General features: G+C 41.5%; 1 protein-coding gene across 5 annotated transcripts in view; it reads right to left on the bottom strand.

The window, feature by feature from the left end:
* Window positions 1-17940, bottom strand: part of ehbp1 (EH domain binding protein 1) — a 144768-nt gene that overhangs the window by 66407 nt on the left and 60421 nt on the right. For all 5 annotated transcript variants that reach the window (XM_037123874.1, XM_037123875.1, XM_037123877.1 and 2 more), the window contains 2 exons: window positions 7411-7589; window positions 6741-6789 (listed from right to left, as the gene is read on the bottom strand). In XM_037123874.1, coding sequence (XP_036979769.1) covers window positions 6741-6789; window positions 7411-7589 — 228 coding nt within the window. The remainder of the gene's footprint in view (window positions 1-6740; window positions 6790-7410; window positions 7590-17940) is intronic.

The raw sequence follows: 17940 nt of genomic DNA on the forward strand, positions 1-17940 counted from the left end.
TAGCTTCAACAAAACACACTGACTGCGTGTGCTGCGTCTGTCACTCTTTATTGGAGTGTCTAAACTCAGATTACCTAATTTAAGCACAGAACTGCTTCCTTAAAGTTCCTACAATGGAACAAAAAGAGAAATGGATCTTCTGCATGAAGATGGATAAAGATGTTACTTTACTATATACTTCTACAAGTTTCTGAAAAAGACAGATTTCTGGCAGCAAAGGCAATCCTAGTCAGTTGAAGAAAGACTCAACACATTTAGTAAACACATTTCTGCTTACTATGATCGCCATTCTCAGAATGAAAGAAAGTGAACAGGGTCATTGCTCGACATTAGTCTTCTATTCAGTAACAGACAGGAAGTTACTCGAATAAAATTAACTGAATAAATAAAATTCCAGTCACCTATGTAATGTAATAAACCAGAAACAAAACCAAATCTTATTAGCAAACCTTATATTATTTTGTCAGGACTTTCACAGTAATATAGGATAGAAATTGATGTGAATCAATTCGTTTTCGGGACTGTGAACTTGGTAAAATTCAAAATGATGAACTCTGAACATGAAGTAGTTCATTTAAATTGGTGTGGAGTGAACTTTGAGCAAGCTCTCGTGAAGTCTGAGCTTGCACAACACTGTGTGGCAGCGCTTGTCAAGAGCTACATCTCAGGTATTTACAGTGGAAATAATGTTGACCTGTTGTAACAAGATTAATATGATGCTTCAAGTGTCAGCGATGGTGTAAAATCGTCATCATTTACAAGCCAACTTATCATTCGCTACAACCTCACCATGTTTGCAATGAGGAAAGCGAACGAGGAAGTGATTCTGGACACGGCGCAGAAAACCTTTTTTATTGTAGTAAATCAAATTTTTCCAACTGTATTTGGTGACAAGTGAAAAGAAGAGAATCAGAGAACACGAAGGTGATTTAACTGAGAGATGTTTCTCAATTTACAATCAATTATGATGTCTTTTGTCAGGATGAGTCTCTTTCACTCTCACCTCCTTTGTCCCATTTCTATTGATGGAATGTATGTGTTTGTGCTTGCAGAGACGAAGCAGGAAGAAAGACCTGACGGCGGGAAAAGAGAAAAGAGAGAACAGAGAGGAGTTTGCCTTTACAGCGAGCCTGTTTAAGTTTCCCCCCTCCTTCTCTTTGCAGAAAGGGAGTGTGAAAGAAAAAAGAAAGAGAGAAAAGAAAGAAAAAGAATATGGGGAATAAGAGGGCCTGATTGGGTTTCTAACAAGTATTCAGGGGAGCAAAGTGTGCTTACATTGTTCCACTCTCGCCCAGGGTAGGCTGTGAAAGAGAGCGACAACTTTGCTGCTCAATAGGGAGAGAATGAAAGAATGAAAGAGAAAAGAGCGAGAGTGGGAGAAAGTGAGAGCTGCGTGAGGAGGGAGGCTCTCGAGCTGGGTTTTGTTTCAGGGTCGATGTTAGTCTTGACATGCGCTACAGTCTTTTTGACCTCAGTGTCATGATTTATTCTTTCTATATCTTCTCTTGCAGCTTGACAAGCACGGATCATGTCATACTGAGACACTGATGATTATAGAGGGGAGACCTGAAGTGCTGTCTGCGGTGTTGGCCTGCAGTATGGGCACAATGCAGTTAAAGGATATGGATGGTGATATTCTATATTGTTGTTGTTGTCAACAAATAACAAGACATCAGAATCAGTGATGGGTAGGTTTGACTCGATACTGGTATAAACTGGTTAATGTAAGTAAGTATCAAGACAGACCAATACTTGTTCGTGGATCAATTTATTGTTGGTTTTGGTCTTTTAGTCAGATTTGTTGACAGGGAGAAAAAATATGGCTAATGCTCAGTGTTTTTTGAGTCAGTGTGTCAGCGTCTCTTGATCTATAAGTTACAAAACAATCCACAAAACACTTGGGACAACAAGTTACTGGCCAATTTGATGGGCCATGAGGAATTATGGGTAAACTACCATCAATCGCGTGTCAGTGTTTTGTTTAACATATGATATGTTGGATTCATGTTAATGTGGAGAAAAAACAAAACGCTGACATTATCAAACATTAATTTGCAAACCCCCTGTAGTAACTCTTAGGAGGAGTCGGGGACCCCCTGTTGAAGATACAGTCATTAGGGAGAGCCACAGCTTATTGAAAAAGAAAACAAAAATAATTCAACTATATCAGTCAGCCTTGCTGCCTGTTTAAAAACATCTGAAAGGATCCTGTCAATAGAGCTGATCCTTTCAACACGGACTGCTGAAAGCAACATTTCTGTCCAGTATGGATATCATGTATTTTGGAAAATATCTAGTTTTCTCACTTTCCATCATCTAACTGACAAAGCTTTGGGTCTGGACTAAATGTCACCGTCGGCTGCCCCAGGCCGCTGCTCCCTGCTCCCCCTCCGCTCCCTCTCAGTGACTGACAGCTATCTATCGTTGTCAATCATCGACACCCCCTCCCCTCGGCCCAACCCCTCACGGTTGTGCTCAGGGAGCTTTAGCCTGGTGCTTGGTGCTACACTATCAGATGGCATGACAAATGACTTCTCCTTGGCCTCATTACACACACACACACACACACACACACAACAGCACACTGACTAAACAGACAAGACGGAGGAGGACCCAGTACAAACACACAGGCGAGTTCAACATGCTAACTGCTCAAACGGACAGATCAACATGTGGACATAAATACAATCATCCACAGACTAGAATACATACATATACTCATTGATAATGGATCCTTTCAAAGCCTGTAAATGTTCTAAATATTCACTCCTCTCTCTCTCTTTTTTTTTTTTTTACCCACCCCCAATATTGATTGTCCTTATCTGTCATAATTCAGCACAGTCTGAGCTCATTGCAATCACTCTCCACAGATAGACTGTGAAAGGAGGAGGGGGGCTTGTCTATCAACTAGCCATGAAAAACAGAGATAGTTGTCGTTTCTACACATTTCCATTTCTGCTGCCCATTCAATAAATTCTATACATTCTAATAACTCCTTGTGAAGCAGCTCTATACAGCATGGTGGGTGCGACAGAAGTCTCTTTTCATCATTCACTACATGTTCCTCACACATTTTGATTTCCTCTTCAAACATTGCTTTCTTTGCTCCCGTTTTTGCTTCTTCGGTCACTTTTGTGCTCTTTGGTGTCCCGAACCTGCCACACTATGCCGTCCTGGCCTGTGCCTGGTGTGAGCAGTTTCTATTTCCTTGCAAGCAATATCGCGATCACCCTTCTGTTGTTCGACACCTTCAGGGTGCAACATGAAACCGCACAGTGCATTACCTCTCTTTCCTTTCACCTGACCCCACTGGCTCTCACAATCACAGTCACCTACAACACCAGGTGAGTTTCATGTACAATTACTGCATGCGGAAGAGCTGGAAACATACCAACAGCTTCCATTGTATAAAACCCCACAGACATCAGATCTCATATAGAGATTAAATCAATTTAGATGCAGATGTTACATCACTGATCATGGAAGTTAATTCAGGTACCAGCACACAGAGACACACACTGTCAGCAGCTGTGGTTACATTTCTTCAATACAATCATAGTTATTCAGATTAAAGATTCAAACTCAACAGTTTACATGGACGTTAAATAAAGTTATCTGATAATATATACATTAAATGAGTATTTCTGATTCTTAGCACATTATTAGGATTTATGTAAACACAGCTATCGTTGACTCAAGCACAAAATGCTGTTATCAGTAAGAATCAGTCACTTCACTGATGCTACCTTTTTATAATATAATATTCTAACAGGTCCTTGTTTTTTACCTGTTCTCAAATAAGGTAAACCCTCAGATTATATTCAAGAAAAGTGGTGGGCTCAAATGTTTCTATATTCTAAAAAAAATCATTGATCATCAATTGTGATGTGATCTACGATAGGTGGGAATGATCAATTTTGCATCCCAATTTTAATTCTTAATGGATAACACAATAAAGTCATTATGATGTAATACAGCATCAAGAAATGTCACATCTGGTGAACAAGATTTGTGAGTCATCTCTGCAACACGACAGACTTCCCCCAAAATGTTGCTTTGCCACACATTTTACCTTCATCAATCAAGTTTATGATTTCAATAGTGCACTCGGCCACAGTGAGACAATTAATATTGTTCAATGTGTAAATGTGTTTACTGGTAATCTTTTCCAGCATGTCATTTAATGGCTTGCTTACCAATTGGTCTTAGTAAAGTTGTGTTTCATACATTTTGTAATTCATTTAACCTTTAGAGTGTGCAAGTATAGTACAAATACTAATTTTACCAACTCAGATTACATAATAAAAACAACTTTTAAGGACACTTTCAGACTGCAAGAACCGTTGGATGTTTGCAGGATTCATCAAGGACTTGACATACATTCAATGGCCAACACACTGTTAGACATGTTTATCCCAAATGCTGCTCACATACAGTACATATGTGCTCCAGATTATTGAGGGCTGCATGACCACCGTGGCGGTCAGCTGATATCCACCCGTGACTCCTCTGTGCACTGAACAGCTCGCTTGGTCAAATGTACATCAGCAGCTGGTGTAGATCTTTACAGAGAAGCTGGTACAGCGTTGCAGCTATTCACCAGGTATCACCTTCTACAGCATATTCCCATATTACTTATATCTAACCAATTTCTTCAGGGCTACTTGAGCACCTGGAGGGGGGTGGGGGGCAGTTGGCAGATATGGGATTGGGTCTCTCCCTCTCCCTCCACTGTGGTTATTGTCAACAGGGTAGCATTCATGCCTAACAGGGCCACCAGAGGTTATCGCTGAGCCCGAGTGTGTATGAGAAGAGGAAATCAAGCTGCAGGAACCCAACGCATATCGTTCTGTGTAGCCCTCGGGGCCAAAGAGGGGACAGGGCGCATGTGTGTGTGTGTATATATGTGTGAGTGTGTAGTAGCAGAGTGAAAGGGAAAAACAGCAGTGTGTATTTGAGTGTTTTGCAAGTACGGAAAAAAGTGACTGTGCGCATGTAGAGCCGGAGGGACAGAGGGGAGATGGGGATGTGTGCGAGTGTGCACCTCCAACTGTGAATGTGAAGATACAATGACATAGGGCAAAGAGGAAAATAGGTGTGAATGGGTTATTCAGTAAAGGTTTAAAAGTGAGCGCATATGTGTGCTTGGCAACAAGGGCTTCACAATATATAGTTTCCAGTGTTTCCAACAGAATGGATGTGTGCTTGTGGCGGCAGACTTTCTGTTTTCACCTTGTGTTTAGGATTTTTCACCCTGTGATTTCACTGTGATAACAGCAGGTGAGCCACGTGTTGAGGCAGCTTGTTGTTAATTATGAGAACTTTGCAACAACCAGGTCCACTTACAGTATAGGACTGTTCAAAACAACTTAGGTCTACATTAAATAGGACAATCAGCTCGGTTACAGGAGGGATGTAACACCAGAGAGTGTCTCTCTCTGTCTGTTGAGCATGTATGATTGACAGCAGACTGGAGAGGAAGAGCGTGGGCAGATTGTTCACAAGTTCATCAACTGGGGATGACATTGTTTACTTGGGTGGCTGTTAATATACCTTGTGGACTGCCAAGTAAAATATATGTGGGAAACACTGGTTTCACCATCAACATTGGAATGTGCGCATGTGCAATAGTCACACTGCAGGAAGTGAAATGTCGAGTAAGGCCATCCTGGTCATTTTATTATATCTGCTATGACATAGTAAACGTGTTTACAGCAAGCAGCCAGGTTGGCTAGCTAGGCTCATCTACTCTGTTGGTAGCAACATTTTGGGCCTACAGTCACATCATTCTGTCGCTGTATACGTCTGATTTCCCAGCACGGCAGACTACATTGACTTTTTTTTTTTTTATAAGAGCAGCACCTGGCTTTGATTGCCTACACTGGCATCCAAACATGGCCGTTCAAACGCAGTTGTGGTACTCATCTGATTGCTATAGACGCGACCAAGCTGAAGAGGAAAGGTAATTGGCCGTCGAAATGTAAAGAACTGGTTCAAGGATAGGCACTGGCTTCAAACAAGCCCTTGAACAGAAAAGGTGTAACAATGGGTTTTGACTGATCAGTAAACCCGAAATGTTTGGAGTAACTTTAAAGTTAAGTTATGCAACTTTTTACATTTTAAACAACAATAGGATGACGCGCTGCTAATTAAACTCAAAGGAAAAGTAGAAAAATTTAAGTCATCTGGTGAAACCTTTGTATTTTTTTCTTTATGTCAGTTTTTGCCAATACTGAGCAGCCTTAGCTGTTCAAACCAAAGAGTCAGTGGTACTTAAACCAGCATGGATCACAGTTGGTATACAACAATGTGTCCTGCACACTCTTTTCTACACACACGTACAAACAAAACAGTCTAATCAACCCAAGACAAATATGCTCTTATTATACACACACTGACATCAACACACAGTTTAGTAAGCTCCCAGCAGGAAGCTGAGTTAAGATACCATCTCACCTCTGCCAGGTGACTAAGTTATGCTTTGGGCACACATGGCAACATACACACATCACAGCAGGAGGAACGTCTTAGCAACACTGTCATAGTACCATTCTGTACATGTGTGATTGTGAGGCATTTCCCTGCCTTCATGTGCGTTTCCATCCTCCCCCATCAAACCATGAAACACACATGCACACTATATCCAGGGATTAATGGCAGATCTCTAAATAAGGCCAAATGGAGATGTGGATGGGAGGGAGCTAAGTGGCGTGAAGGGCCCAGCGGTGGCTGCCTCTTACCTTTTTGTTGTTTTCTTTAATATCCTGAGGATTGAGCGACTTGTAGTCTCTGGAAGAACAGTGGGGAGGGTCGGAGAGGAGGCAGGCAGAGGGGGAAAAAAAAGAGAAAGGGAGAGAGAGAACGGGAGACAGAGAGAGATAGCGGAGAAAGTGTTGTGTTTAAATATGCATCACATGTAATGGCATTAGAACTGTAACATGCAATTTCATAGCAGTGCAATCAACAGAACTAATAGAGTGGAAAATATGTAAAAATAACACAGCGGAGTGGAAGGGCACACGAGCATAAACACACACACACACGCGGTTCTGATAAATTATCTTCACGTCTGCTCTCTTGATGGGGCTGCAGGCTTTCTGTACGTTTGAGTGTTAAATACATAAAATACTAAACATATAAGGAAACTCTCTCACACGCATACACAGAATACTTTTCAATAATTATAAACACAAAAATGACAAGAAAAAGATGGCTGCAACTATGAAACATCATACACACTGAAGTGAAGGATGGGAGTCCTCATCTAAGTAAACTTTTGTTTCTTCAGTATTTTGTTTACTCGACAGTCCTGTTTCTACACAAATTTGACTGGATAATCCAAACTCTCAACCTAATTTTGAAACAGAGACATTCTCTGACTGTGAGAATGCGAGTTTGTGTGTTTCTTACATTGTGTCAGGCCTGAAGTGGTGCAGCAGGGCGCAGAAGGCCAGCCCATTCCTCCAGGAGGTGGTGAAGTTGGTGATCTTCACCCCGCGGTAGTTCTTGGTGACCTCGCGGCACCAGGCCAGCAGGGACTGGCTTGCATTGGGCTTCCCTCCCAGAACCGGACTCGGGACAGGGCTGGGCTGCAGGCAGAGGAGGAGGACAAAGAAAAAGATTTTGAATTTAATCTTTGACATATTATACTTTCACATACCACCAGACTGTGGATTCAATCCCTGCATATTTAGTATGAAACTTTAAAAACAAATCACATTGAAATTCACTTCATTTCCAAGGGTAAAATCTAAAATAAAATAAAATGTTTTTAGTTCGAGAGTGTACTATAAACATGTTATTCTTTGCACAATAGATTTGAGCTTGTAGTAATGGTTATATTTTAAAGAACGAACGTTGTCATCGCTCTTCCTCCACATTAGAGCTCCTTCCATTATTTAGTTCTCAATTAAATGTTTTACTTAGCAACCTCCACCCATCCAATTAGCTTGCTTTACTGACACACAATGAGCACACACATGCACGTGCACACACACACGCAGACACACACCATAACGAAGGGTCATGCACAAAGCAGCGTATGACCGTGGATAATGTAAACATCTTATTAATTAGCTCCGCCTTTGAAGTCTTATCTGGGTCGAAAGCTTTCACCATTAGGAGCCTTTTCCTCTCCCAGACTCAAAATCCCACAAATCCATGGCGGCGTGGAGACACTGGTCTTCCTCTGACGGCCAGCAGAACCAATGCTATTTTGATTATTCAGCGGGCTATTCACTAATCTGGTTATGGAGCGACAGATATGGGCTAATTCTCTCAGATCATTTTGGAGAGAAATGGCAAAAATGTCACTGAGATTTGATTAAATTCATTAGAGGCCAGCCATCAAAAAGACTATGAAATATGCTTGAAATCCAAGTGCATATTACTATTGTGTACAAGACAATGACATTAACAGATGACTAATACGACTGATATCCTTAATTACACGGCACAATATGTTTAAGCTGTGTGTCTAAGTTACAACAAGCTTCAACTTTTAAAAGGCTTTTTAACATCGGTGCACAATTAAGATGCAATTCTCAAAACTAAGTGGAAAAATCAAAAGGAAATATACCGTGTAATTTGGTTAAATGGCATTCAATCTACTTTACCACTTTCTGTTTACTTAATCCAGCTGCATAATGTACCTGGCCAGACATCATGCCCTGCAGCAAAACTGTCATGTCTGCTCTGTTAAGATCTTGTACCTTCCTGGACAATATTAGCTTAGATGGCAGCGGCAATGTGCTAATTTCACCTGGTGATGTTTAGTCTCGTAACACATGATAGTTATGCAAATCAAACCTTTACTTAACCTTTAGGAGTGAAGAGTGAGTGATGACTTCTACACAACCTGATATAACCCACCACAATGAGTTAACCCATTTTTTTTTAAAAACACACAGTGAAGGCCCAGAGAGAAGAGTCTCAGCCGTCTAACAAGGCTTGTGGTGGCCGACCAACCCCCTCTGTTGGTGGCTTCCATCTACTGCAAGAGCAGGAGAGCCAAAGAACTGGAAAGAGCAAAGGCAAATTTTGGAAAACAGTGTTTTTAGGTGATCGTGTGCTGACTCAAGCATTTATTAAGCCTCTTACAGAAGCCAAGCGACTTGCTGCAATAATGTTATTCAGGGGTGCAGGAATGAAAAGAGAAACAGACTGTTTTATTTGGAAATTAAGACTGGATTGATGATGTTTCTCCGAAGAGAGAGACGTGATTAATTGTATTAATTTATATATATATATATAAATGTTTGGAAAATGTCAGAAAAGGGTAATTACAAAAGCAATCCAGGAACTCCATAAAAGAACTTATAAAAAGAGGAAGGAAAAATCAAAATGCCTTAATTGTAGAGGATAAATCATTAAAAGGCCTATCATTAAAAGCAGCAACCAAAAAAAAAATATTTATTTTCTTAAATGTGCAATATGCAGTTTTGACATTTTGAAGTGCAATTTTTACATTTACAACAAATTCATTGTCATAACTGATTAAAACAGGGGTCCCCAAAGGGCAACAAGGTCCCCATGACACTGTTTGAATCTAGAAGAGTGGCTACTTGGAACGGTCCAGCTAGTACAAACAAAGAAAATACTCTGAAATTATGCTGTAGTGTGTTTATTCAGTTCAGTCAGCCATGAAAAATCAATCATCGATTTTTCTCTGTTTCTTCCTCAAAACTACATGATGCACCTTTAACCTCGACAGCAATAAACAAAAGGGTGGAATAAATACAACAGCAGTCAGTTAGAAGTGATCCAAAAGCACCTGGATGTCTCTTACTCCTCTATTGTCATAGTTTAACCTGTGACCACGAGCCTGGAGCCTGCTGAGATGCCACAAGGGCCAAACCAGATGAAAGAGACTGGAAGCCATCTCTAATAGCAACTCCTAACCTTTGCACCAGTGTGTGTGTGTGTTAGTCACATGCAGGCCCCTATGGCAGTCTGAGTACAGGGAGACGGTAGCGGGAGCCTGAGGGGTGGACACTTGACATTTCCGGCTTTAAAAGAGGGCCTTAACCTTTCCCTACAGCTTCTCCAGACACGTTTTAGGCAGCCTCGACAATGCCTGCGTGCCACTCAAACAACGCAAGAAAAAAGACGACGAGAATAAAAAAATCGGAGTGATAGAAAGTCGGTGAGTCAATACCGATTAGAACATGACCGCTATTACTGTGTGTGCACAAGGAGGAGGTCAATGTAAACAAGAAATTGTTTTTTTTTTATACTCAATCAAATAATTTTAATAAACTTAACATGTATCTGACTACCATGGTGTAATTTGGGTGTTTTGATTGAAAAGGAAAAATATACATTTCTCTAAATTCTCAGTACACAAACATACACTCCTCTGAGCCGAGTGAAGTAAACTTGTTTCTCCAGTTATCCTCTGCTTGTGCCACCATGTTTGTGTGCGACAGTCGTGTGTGTGTGTGTGTATGTAGAGTTTAAGTGTGGAGTGGTCTTCCTTCAGGCCTTCCCTTTCTGCTTTTTCAAGTGACGGTTGAAAGTAGCTGTCTAATTTGAGCGCTCTAATTACCTTGGATTAGAGACCAGGTGCTATTAAAGCAATTAGACACACAGCACACTCCAGTGCCGCAGACCCCTAGCCGGCGGAAAACCCGCACACACACACACACACACACACACACACACAAATACACACCTGTGTAACACAACCAGAGGAAAAAAATATATACATCAGCCAGCGGGAGACACAGACTTTAAGGCTTACCCACAATCCCTTCAACTTACAGGTGTATGAGCCAAAAAACAAAACAAAAAAAACCCCCACAAATAATTATGCAACTCAATCTGCACTTTTTTTTCAGACACATTATGAACTCAGTCAACTTCTAGTGCTTTCAAAACTTCTGTTAAACAAAGCAAATGTGTCGAAGAGAGTGATTCTTCATCCAAAGACAGCAGCGCCTGACACGCAGTGACCGCACGTTCATCACAACTCAACCAGATGTCATTTTCTCAATCAGCAGACCAGACTGTTCCATTACAGCCCGTCCCAGATAAAGGTTTACAAATGCATCTACACACTCAAGCTTTCATATCCATCAAATATTGAACAAATACCATATCTTCTTTTACAGGAACCGGCTGCATTTCCTTAAGACACAAACACGGGAGGAGTGAAATTTTCATGAGGAGCAGAAATGCACCCTGACTTATCAAACAGTTTGCTCTCTAGCCTCAAGGAAGGTGTGCACATATATGTAATGCATGTGTGTGTGTCTGTCTTTTATCTGTCTGTGTGAATGTCACTGTGTGTGTGTGTGTGTGTGCTTGTGCGTGTGTGTGTAACACTGACACAGCCATGTAGCTAGCTCGGCTCGAGGGTAGGATTAGCGGAGAGCACCGCCTCGGCCCACAAACATTCCATATTAAAAAATGAAAAGGCAACCTTCATTACTATCAGTGGCACATAACCTCCCCTCTTCCTCCTCCTCTGCTACTATTATACACAGCGCTAACAGCCTGGGCGAAAAATACAAGCCACTGACAAGCGATTCCATTATTCCTGATGCCTCAGTGTCAACAACATACATCCGACGGGGCAAAGAAAGAAAAAAAAAATGGAAGAAGGGAAAAGGATGTGAGAGAGAAAGAAGGGGGGTTAAGCTCACTACAATGCCTGAATGACAAGATAGGAGCAAACCTGGGAATAGAAGCATCCAGGTTCCTGTTGGTGCCGGTGTCAGGAGGAGGATTTTTGGTGTCAGCAATGTGATTTTCTTTTTTGGAGGGCGGCCTGTGATTTGAGATCATGGGTAAAGCGGATGAACCGTGATATGGAAAATTAGAAAATTGTCACAGGTCGATCTTAGGTCTTAAGCAAAAGAACAATTCTGTGGCGAGGTTGGAAATTGTTTCTTTTAGTTTCGGGCAATAATCCAATATCTGCTGTGCTGTATGAGGGAAGAAGTAATTTAAAATATCTTTTAGAGCAACTTAGCAAACATCCACTGACTTACTGGGAGTTTAACTGCACTATACCAACAGCAAATCCCTCTTTACCACCATTATACATGGCACGGATGGGCTCAGGATCATGGGTTAAAGGAACAGTTCACCCCAAAATAAAAATACATTTTTCCTCTTAGTTCTATTTTATCTATCCAGATTGTTCTGGTGTGAGTTGCTGAGAATTGAAAGTGTTGACCATGGGGATGTCTGCCTTCTCTCCAATATGATGGAACTAGATGGCACTCAGCTTGAGTTTCATCCTGCATGCTGATAGGTTAGTAAAACAGAAATTGGGAATGATTGAGAGTAACCAGGCCGTGATTTCTGGAAAGAGACATCGATGTTGAGTTGTTCAAATGTTTGTTTTTGCTGTTCAAGCACAACAAGCCGTGTGCACAGTCTAAGTGCTCCAAGATGCTTCAAACTTTAAAATGACCATAAATATTAATGGTAAATATATATAATTAAATTTAGATAACAGTTACATCACTGATAACATACAATGAAATGCTTTACATCAGTTACAACTTGATATTCATATCTGAACGGAACATTATTTATTACTTTGCTGTAAAATTTGTGTCTTGGACTGTAACTGTTGTAATGCTGTGGTTGTTTTTGTTTTACAATTGTTGTGGACAAAAATAGAATTACTGAAAGCATAATAAACAAAACTAACTGGTATTCATTAACAGTTAAAGTATTATAACATCAATTGGAACTTTACGGTAAACAATTGCTTAATAAATGGTTTACAGATCATTGAATTATTTTTGAATAGTGAAAAAATATCAACTAAAGTTGATATATGAAATATTTGTACATATATTTTTGTACCTCATATTCAACTCAGATAGTTTTAAGCCAGATGTTAATAAAAAAAGGAATATTTTAACTGAACAGCCCTCCTTTAGCTGTAAGAGGTATGCTTTTAGCAGAGAGGATAACTGCAAACTCCAGGGGGAAAATCTTGGTCTTCCAAATGCAGATGGACATATGTAAACAAAGTCACACGGCATCATACTAAATTAGATGACATAAGAGTACGGAGGTCATTAAACTGGCCTTTCAGGGTCCTAAAAAAGACACAAGTAAAACGCTTTAAGTGGCAGCTTTGTCTCTCCCTCTGGGGCATGACGCTTCAATGGAAACTTAACTGGCCTCAACCCAATGACATAAACCCACGACTCTGTGGAGAGAAAAGAGCTTCCGTGTCTCTCCAATCTCACTTTCATGGCTTCAAAGCAGTGTCAGAGAGTGTCAGATTTGAGGAGGTGTTGAATCTCATACTCTTTAAAACTTGTAATCCGCTCAAGGAGCCTGCGGCAAAAAAAAAAAAAAAAAAAAAAAAAAAAGTCCACACACACACACACACACACACACACACACACACACACACATTGCAAAGCACACATAAACACACAGGCTCACTTCAAATGACAACAGAGTTTACAGTGTAAAGGCACGCATACTGTACATACACACACACTCCATCTCTACAGAACAGCAGCAGGCAGGCACACACACACACACACACACACACACACACACACACACACACACACACACACACACACACACACACACACACACACACACACACACACACACACACACACACACACACAGAAAGCATACATATAGCGAAGCTGGGGAACACATTTCAAAACACACTTGAAAAACATTAATACCTGTTCACATTTAAGAGGATAAAGGTTAGTGCACTTAAGTGGCCTGTCCATCCTGCTACTGGCAGAGCCCATCTGATTGGCTGGGCTCCAACTATCAACATGCTCAATTATTTAATTGCACCTTCAATCAAAACAAGCAATTTGTTTAATCTGCGCCTTCTTCGTCCGACGTCTTCACATTAGAAAACGACAGAATGATCGCCCGGCGTCATCTTACCCATGAAATTATGCTTTGGATTTCAAACGTTGGCTGCATGAGAGCAGAAGGGAGGCGGCAAAGTCCAATCAAAAGTTCAATTATGTAAATGGAGATGTGGAGTGGATGGAACAATAGGGAATGGGGGGGGGGGGACAAAAGGCTGGGGCAGGAGAGGAGAGCGAGTGTAGCGTGAAAAATAATACACATTAACATACAAAGGAAATATCGCATTACTGTTGTAATCACAGTGAGGAGGGGCTCCTTCCAAAGAGAGCCGTGAGAGAAAGAGTGTGTGCACGACGTGTGACTGCGCATGTAGACACCGTTTAGTTAAGTCAGGCTTCATTTTGTGTGTGTGAACAGGTGGAGGGAGGGAGAGTGATAACTCTCTACACCTGAGAGCTCACAGACTGAATGTGCGGCTTTTGAGCAAGGCACTCAGCTGCTATTCCATGTCGTATTGGACTGTTTGATCTACATTTTTTTAAACAAATCTTTACACCACAGCTTTGTGTAATATCACAAAGTAGGAGAATATGTAAATACATTCATCATGATGGCGATGGGGGGGGTTGCTCGTGATTTGCTCAGAAGCAGATATGCTTCCCATCTCGCAGTGAACCTGCAGGCCAAGACAGAAGGCCTTTCGGCAGTTGGCTACTGAGATGTAAAATGCAAAAATCAGGAAAAGCGGTTTCCTTTTCCAGGACTGTTTTGCTTCCAAGGCCTATTCTGCTCCAAAGGCATAACCATGCAAAGCAGCAAAAAAAGAAAAAAAAAAAAAGAACAGGAGAGGACAGGCAAGGCTTTGAAATTGAAATAAAAACCATTCACTGAAAAACATCATGAAATAACGCAGTTTGGAGGAGGCAGCAGACAAACGAGTGACTGTGCCAGCTTGCAGTGTGCCCACCCGCCTGCATGCTCGCCTAACGTGTAACACAGGGGCATAATGCGGTGTAAGCGCTGGCTTTAGCTTGTCATGGAAACGGCAGTAGCATTACCCACACTCACGCCTCTGCAAATTAGCTTTGGCTGAGGGGGGAAAAAAATAGACGCAGGGTGGGTAGGTTTGGGATTGAGTGTGTGTATCTGTGTGTGCGGTAAAGAGGGTGGGTTGATGGGGGTCGATGGAGAAGGAATAAAACAAGACAAAATCACTGATGGTACTGATGGTGAGCCCATCTTCATCTTTTCTATCGCGTGAGTTACAGCATGAGGTTCAGAGTGAGAATCCAAAATACTGGTTTATTTGTCACTTGCCTCTTCCTGTACCTTCGTTGTTTTACGGGCAACACCATCTGTCAGAGTGTCTGTCACACTCTGTTTAAATCACATTCCTAATATGCAGAAATACCAGTGTTTTTATGCATCTACTCAGTTGGTCCTCACATACAAAACAGTGACTGTCAGGCCAACTGTTGTGGTGCTCTTCGGTGTTGTCGTGAGGTCCAATTACTGTTTCACACTTCGAACACTGGTGAACCCGCTGCCATGTTTGCCACCCGTGTTGGCAGCTTCGATCCACAGTCAATCTGATGTGACTTGAATGCACCATATTTGTCAGTGTTTGTGCTCAGAGCTAGAGAAATATATCAGCCCATATGTGCATATATCTGTAACCAATAAATGACAAGAGGCTGTAGTTTAGATGCCAAAGACATGCTGGAAGGTCATTTAGAAACATTAGACGTGGTTACGTGGACAGTGTTTCTTCAATCAGATTTAAATAATTCTGATTAGAGACTACATGTTTAAGGTTACATGGATACTAAATAAAGATTGAATGAGCAACCAAACCATTTAATCAGAATCTAACTTTTCTGACCTGAGCAAAGTGGTTTCGCCCACTGTCAAGCACCTCTCTGATGGAAATATAACAGATGAGGAATAAGAAGAAGTTTGTTTCCAGGCTCAATTATGAAAATTCTATTTAGAAAAGACTAATGAGCCAACACAGCACTATCTGATTTTTTAAGCTTTCAAGTAACACGTCTCTGCCTCAGAAATCGAGAAATCTGTCGAAACTATTAATGTGTCAATAATCAATAACACAACAACACACCCATATGATGCATTCAACATACTACAATTACCCTTTGAATCGAGGAATATGTATGTTTTAACACAAGATAAAGTATCTGAAGGTCTCCCATCTCTTCACTCTTCCTCCACCTCCTCATCTTCCTCTGATAAATAAATAAGCTTTGTGAGAAGGAAGGGAAGGAGGAAGAGAAAGGTGGGGGTGGCTCTTATAAATCTATAACGTATTAATCTCCTTTAACTGCCATGTTCAACAAACAAATTAGTGGTGCAATGGATTCAGAGATCAGTCGTGCCGATAACACCGCCATTTATCAATTAATCTAAGCCTGGGCAGGGAAAACTCATTAAGGAGGCCACTTTAGGAATTATGTTCTGCAGGTAAAGAGGCTGTGTATGTGTGTGTGTGTGTGTGTGTGTGTGTGTGTGTGTGGAGGGGGGGTCTTGACACAGCAGTTGTGCAAACCCCCCACTAAAGACTGCCATTGTCCAGCGCAGCGTGGGCTCCAAAGTGATGAGAGGGGTGATAGCACAGCCAATTAAAATGAACATAATTACAAAGTCACCCCTTTGACTCCTGATCAGAATACACATGCATCAACACACACATACTGATGGAGGAAGGGTGTGGTAGGGGAAATGCTACACACGGGCGGAAGGAAAAGAGGCAGGAGGATGACAGAAGTTGAAGGAGATGTCGATAAGGAAAATAAAGAGAATGAAAACAACGTGAATAACTATGAAGCAGTGGTTTATGATTCATAATCGATGCTTTAAGTTCTAACATTTTGCAGAAAAGGTTACCCAGGTGCTCACATCGTCACCACCTTTGATAAATTGCAGGTGGTGCTGATGTAACTGTCTCATGCTAATCATCTAATAGCCTCAATTTCTACACCATTTTCCTCAAAAAATGTCTCAGAATCCAGTCATCAGGGCTAACCAACATTAGCTACTGACTGCATGTTCTGGCTGCGTTATGATCGAGGACTACACGATTAAATCTTGTTGAGGTCAACTGAGCTCCTACTACTGCTGAATTGAAAGCTAAAGGGAATGATCCCACTCGGTGATCAGCGAGTTAAGTGCTGGAAATGCCACTTAGTATTTCTTATAGCACGTAAGAGCACACACCTGCATACCATACCAGTCCAAAAGAGGGGGTGCTGGAGGGCTTCATATGGAGGCAATTAAAGCCTTATCATTTCTACACTCACTCTCCTTTCCTCAAACACAGACACATGAGTGGTCATGTGTGCACACACACACACACACACACACACACACACACACACACACACACACACACACGATTTGAAAGACAAATCACTCAGACTAATTCATAAGGTACTTCTAAGGTCCTTTTTAAATTATGGAGAACGGTTGGTTTAATTCAATTAAAATGTAGCAGGGGCCACTTAAGGATGACGGGAGGAAGGTATGGCATGACTAAGTGAGTGCGGTTTTCAAGAGTTGTGCGGGGGGTCTCAGACCTTCTGAGGGTTGAAGGAGTTTTCAAGTGCATGGACTCCAATCTCCCCACCCGAAGCCCCCTTTAACCTCACCCCAAAAACCCTGGATCCTTCTGGGTTTGAGCCCACACACACCTGGAGGACCGGGGCAGATTAAGACCAGATTAAGATAAAGTTACCCCTTCTACAGCCGCCATGTCATTCAAACCGCTGGCCTCTATGACCACTGGATAGAAGGATACACAAGACAAAAAGGTTTGGTTCATTCACATTTACACACACACACACACACAGGCACACACACACACAAAGGACTTTCTGGTCATCCTCATAAGCCCTATTAGTCTGCTATAGAGCCTCTCATAGCAGACATCAATCATGGAGGGATTAGTCAATTCCCTCTCTAAATGAGTGGCGAGGGAAACTTCCCTTCAACTCTCAAGCAGGTCTCTCTCTTTCAGAGATTACACAGCGATTTGTTTTCATTTTGTTCCATCTTCATCGTTTTCTGTTTGACTTGCTTTTCATTTCTCTCTCTCTTGCTCTGCAT

The sequence above is a fragment of the Acanthopagrus latus genome, chromosome 15 (assembly GCF_904848185.1).
Source record: "Acanthopagrus latus isolate v.2019 chromosome 15, fAcaLat1.1, whole genome shotgun sequence".
In the NCBI taxonomy this organism is placed as follows: Eukaryota; Metazoa; Chordata; class Actinopteri; order Spariformes; family Sparidae; genus Acanthopagrus; species Acanthopagrus latus.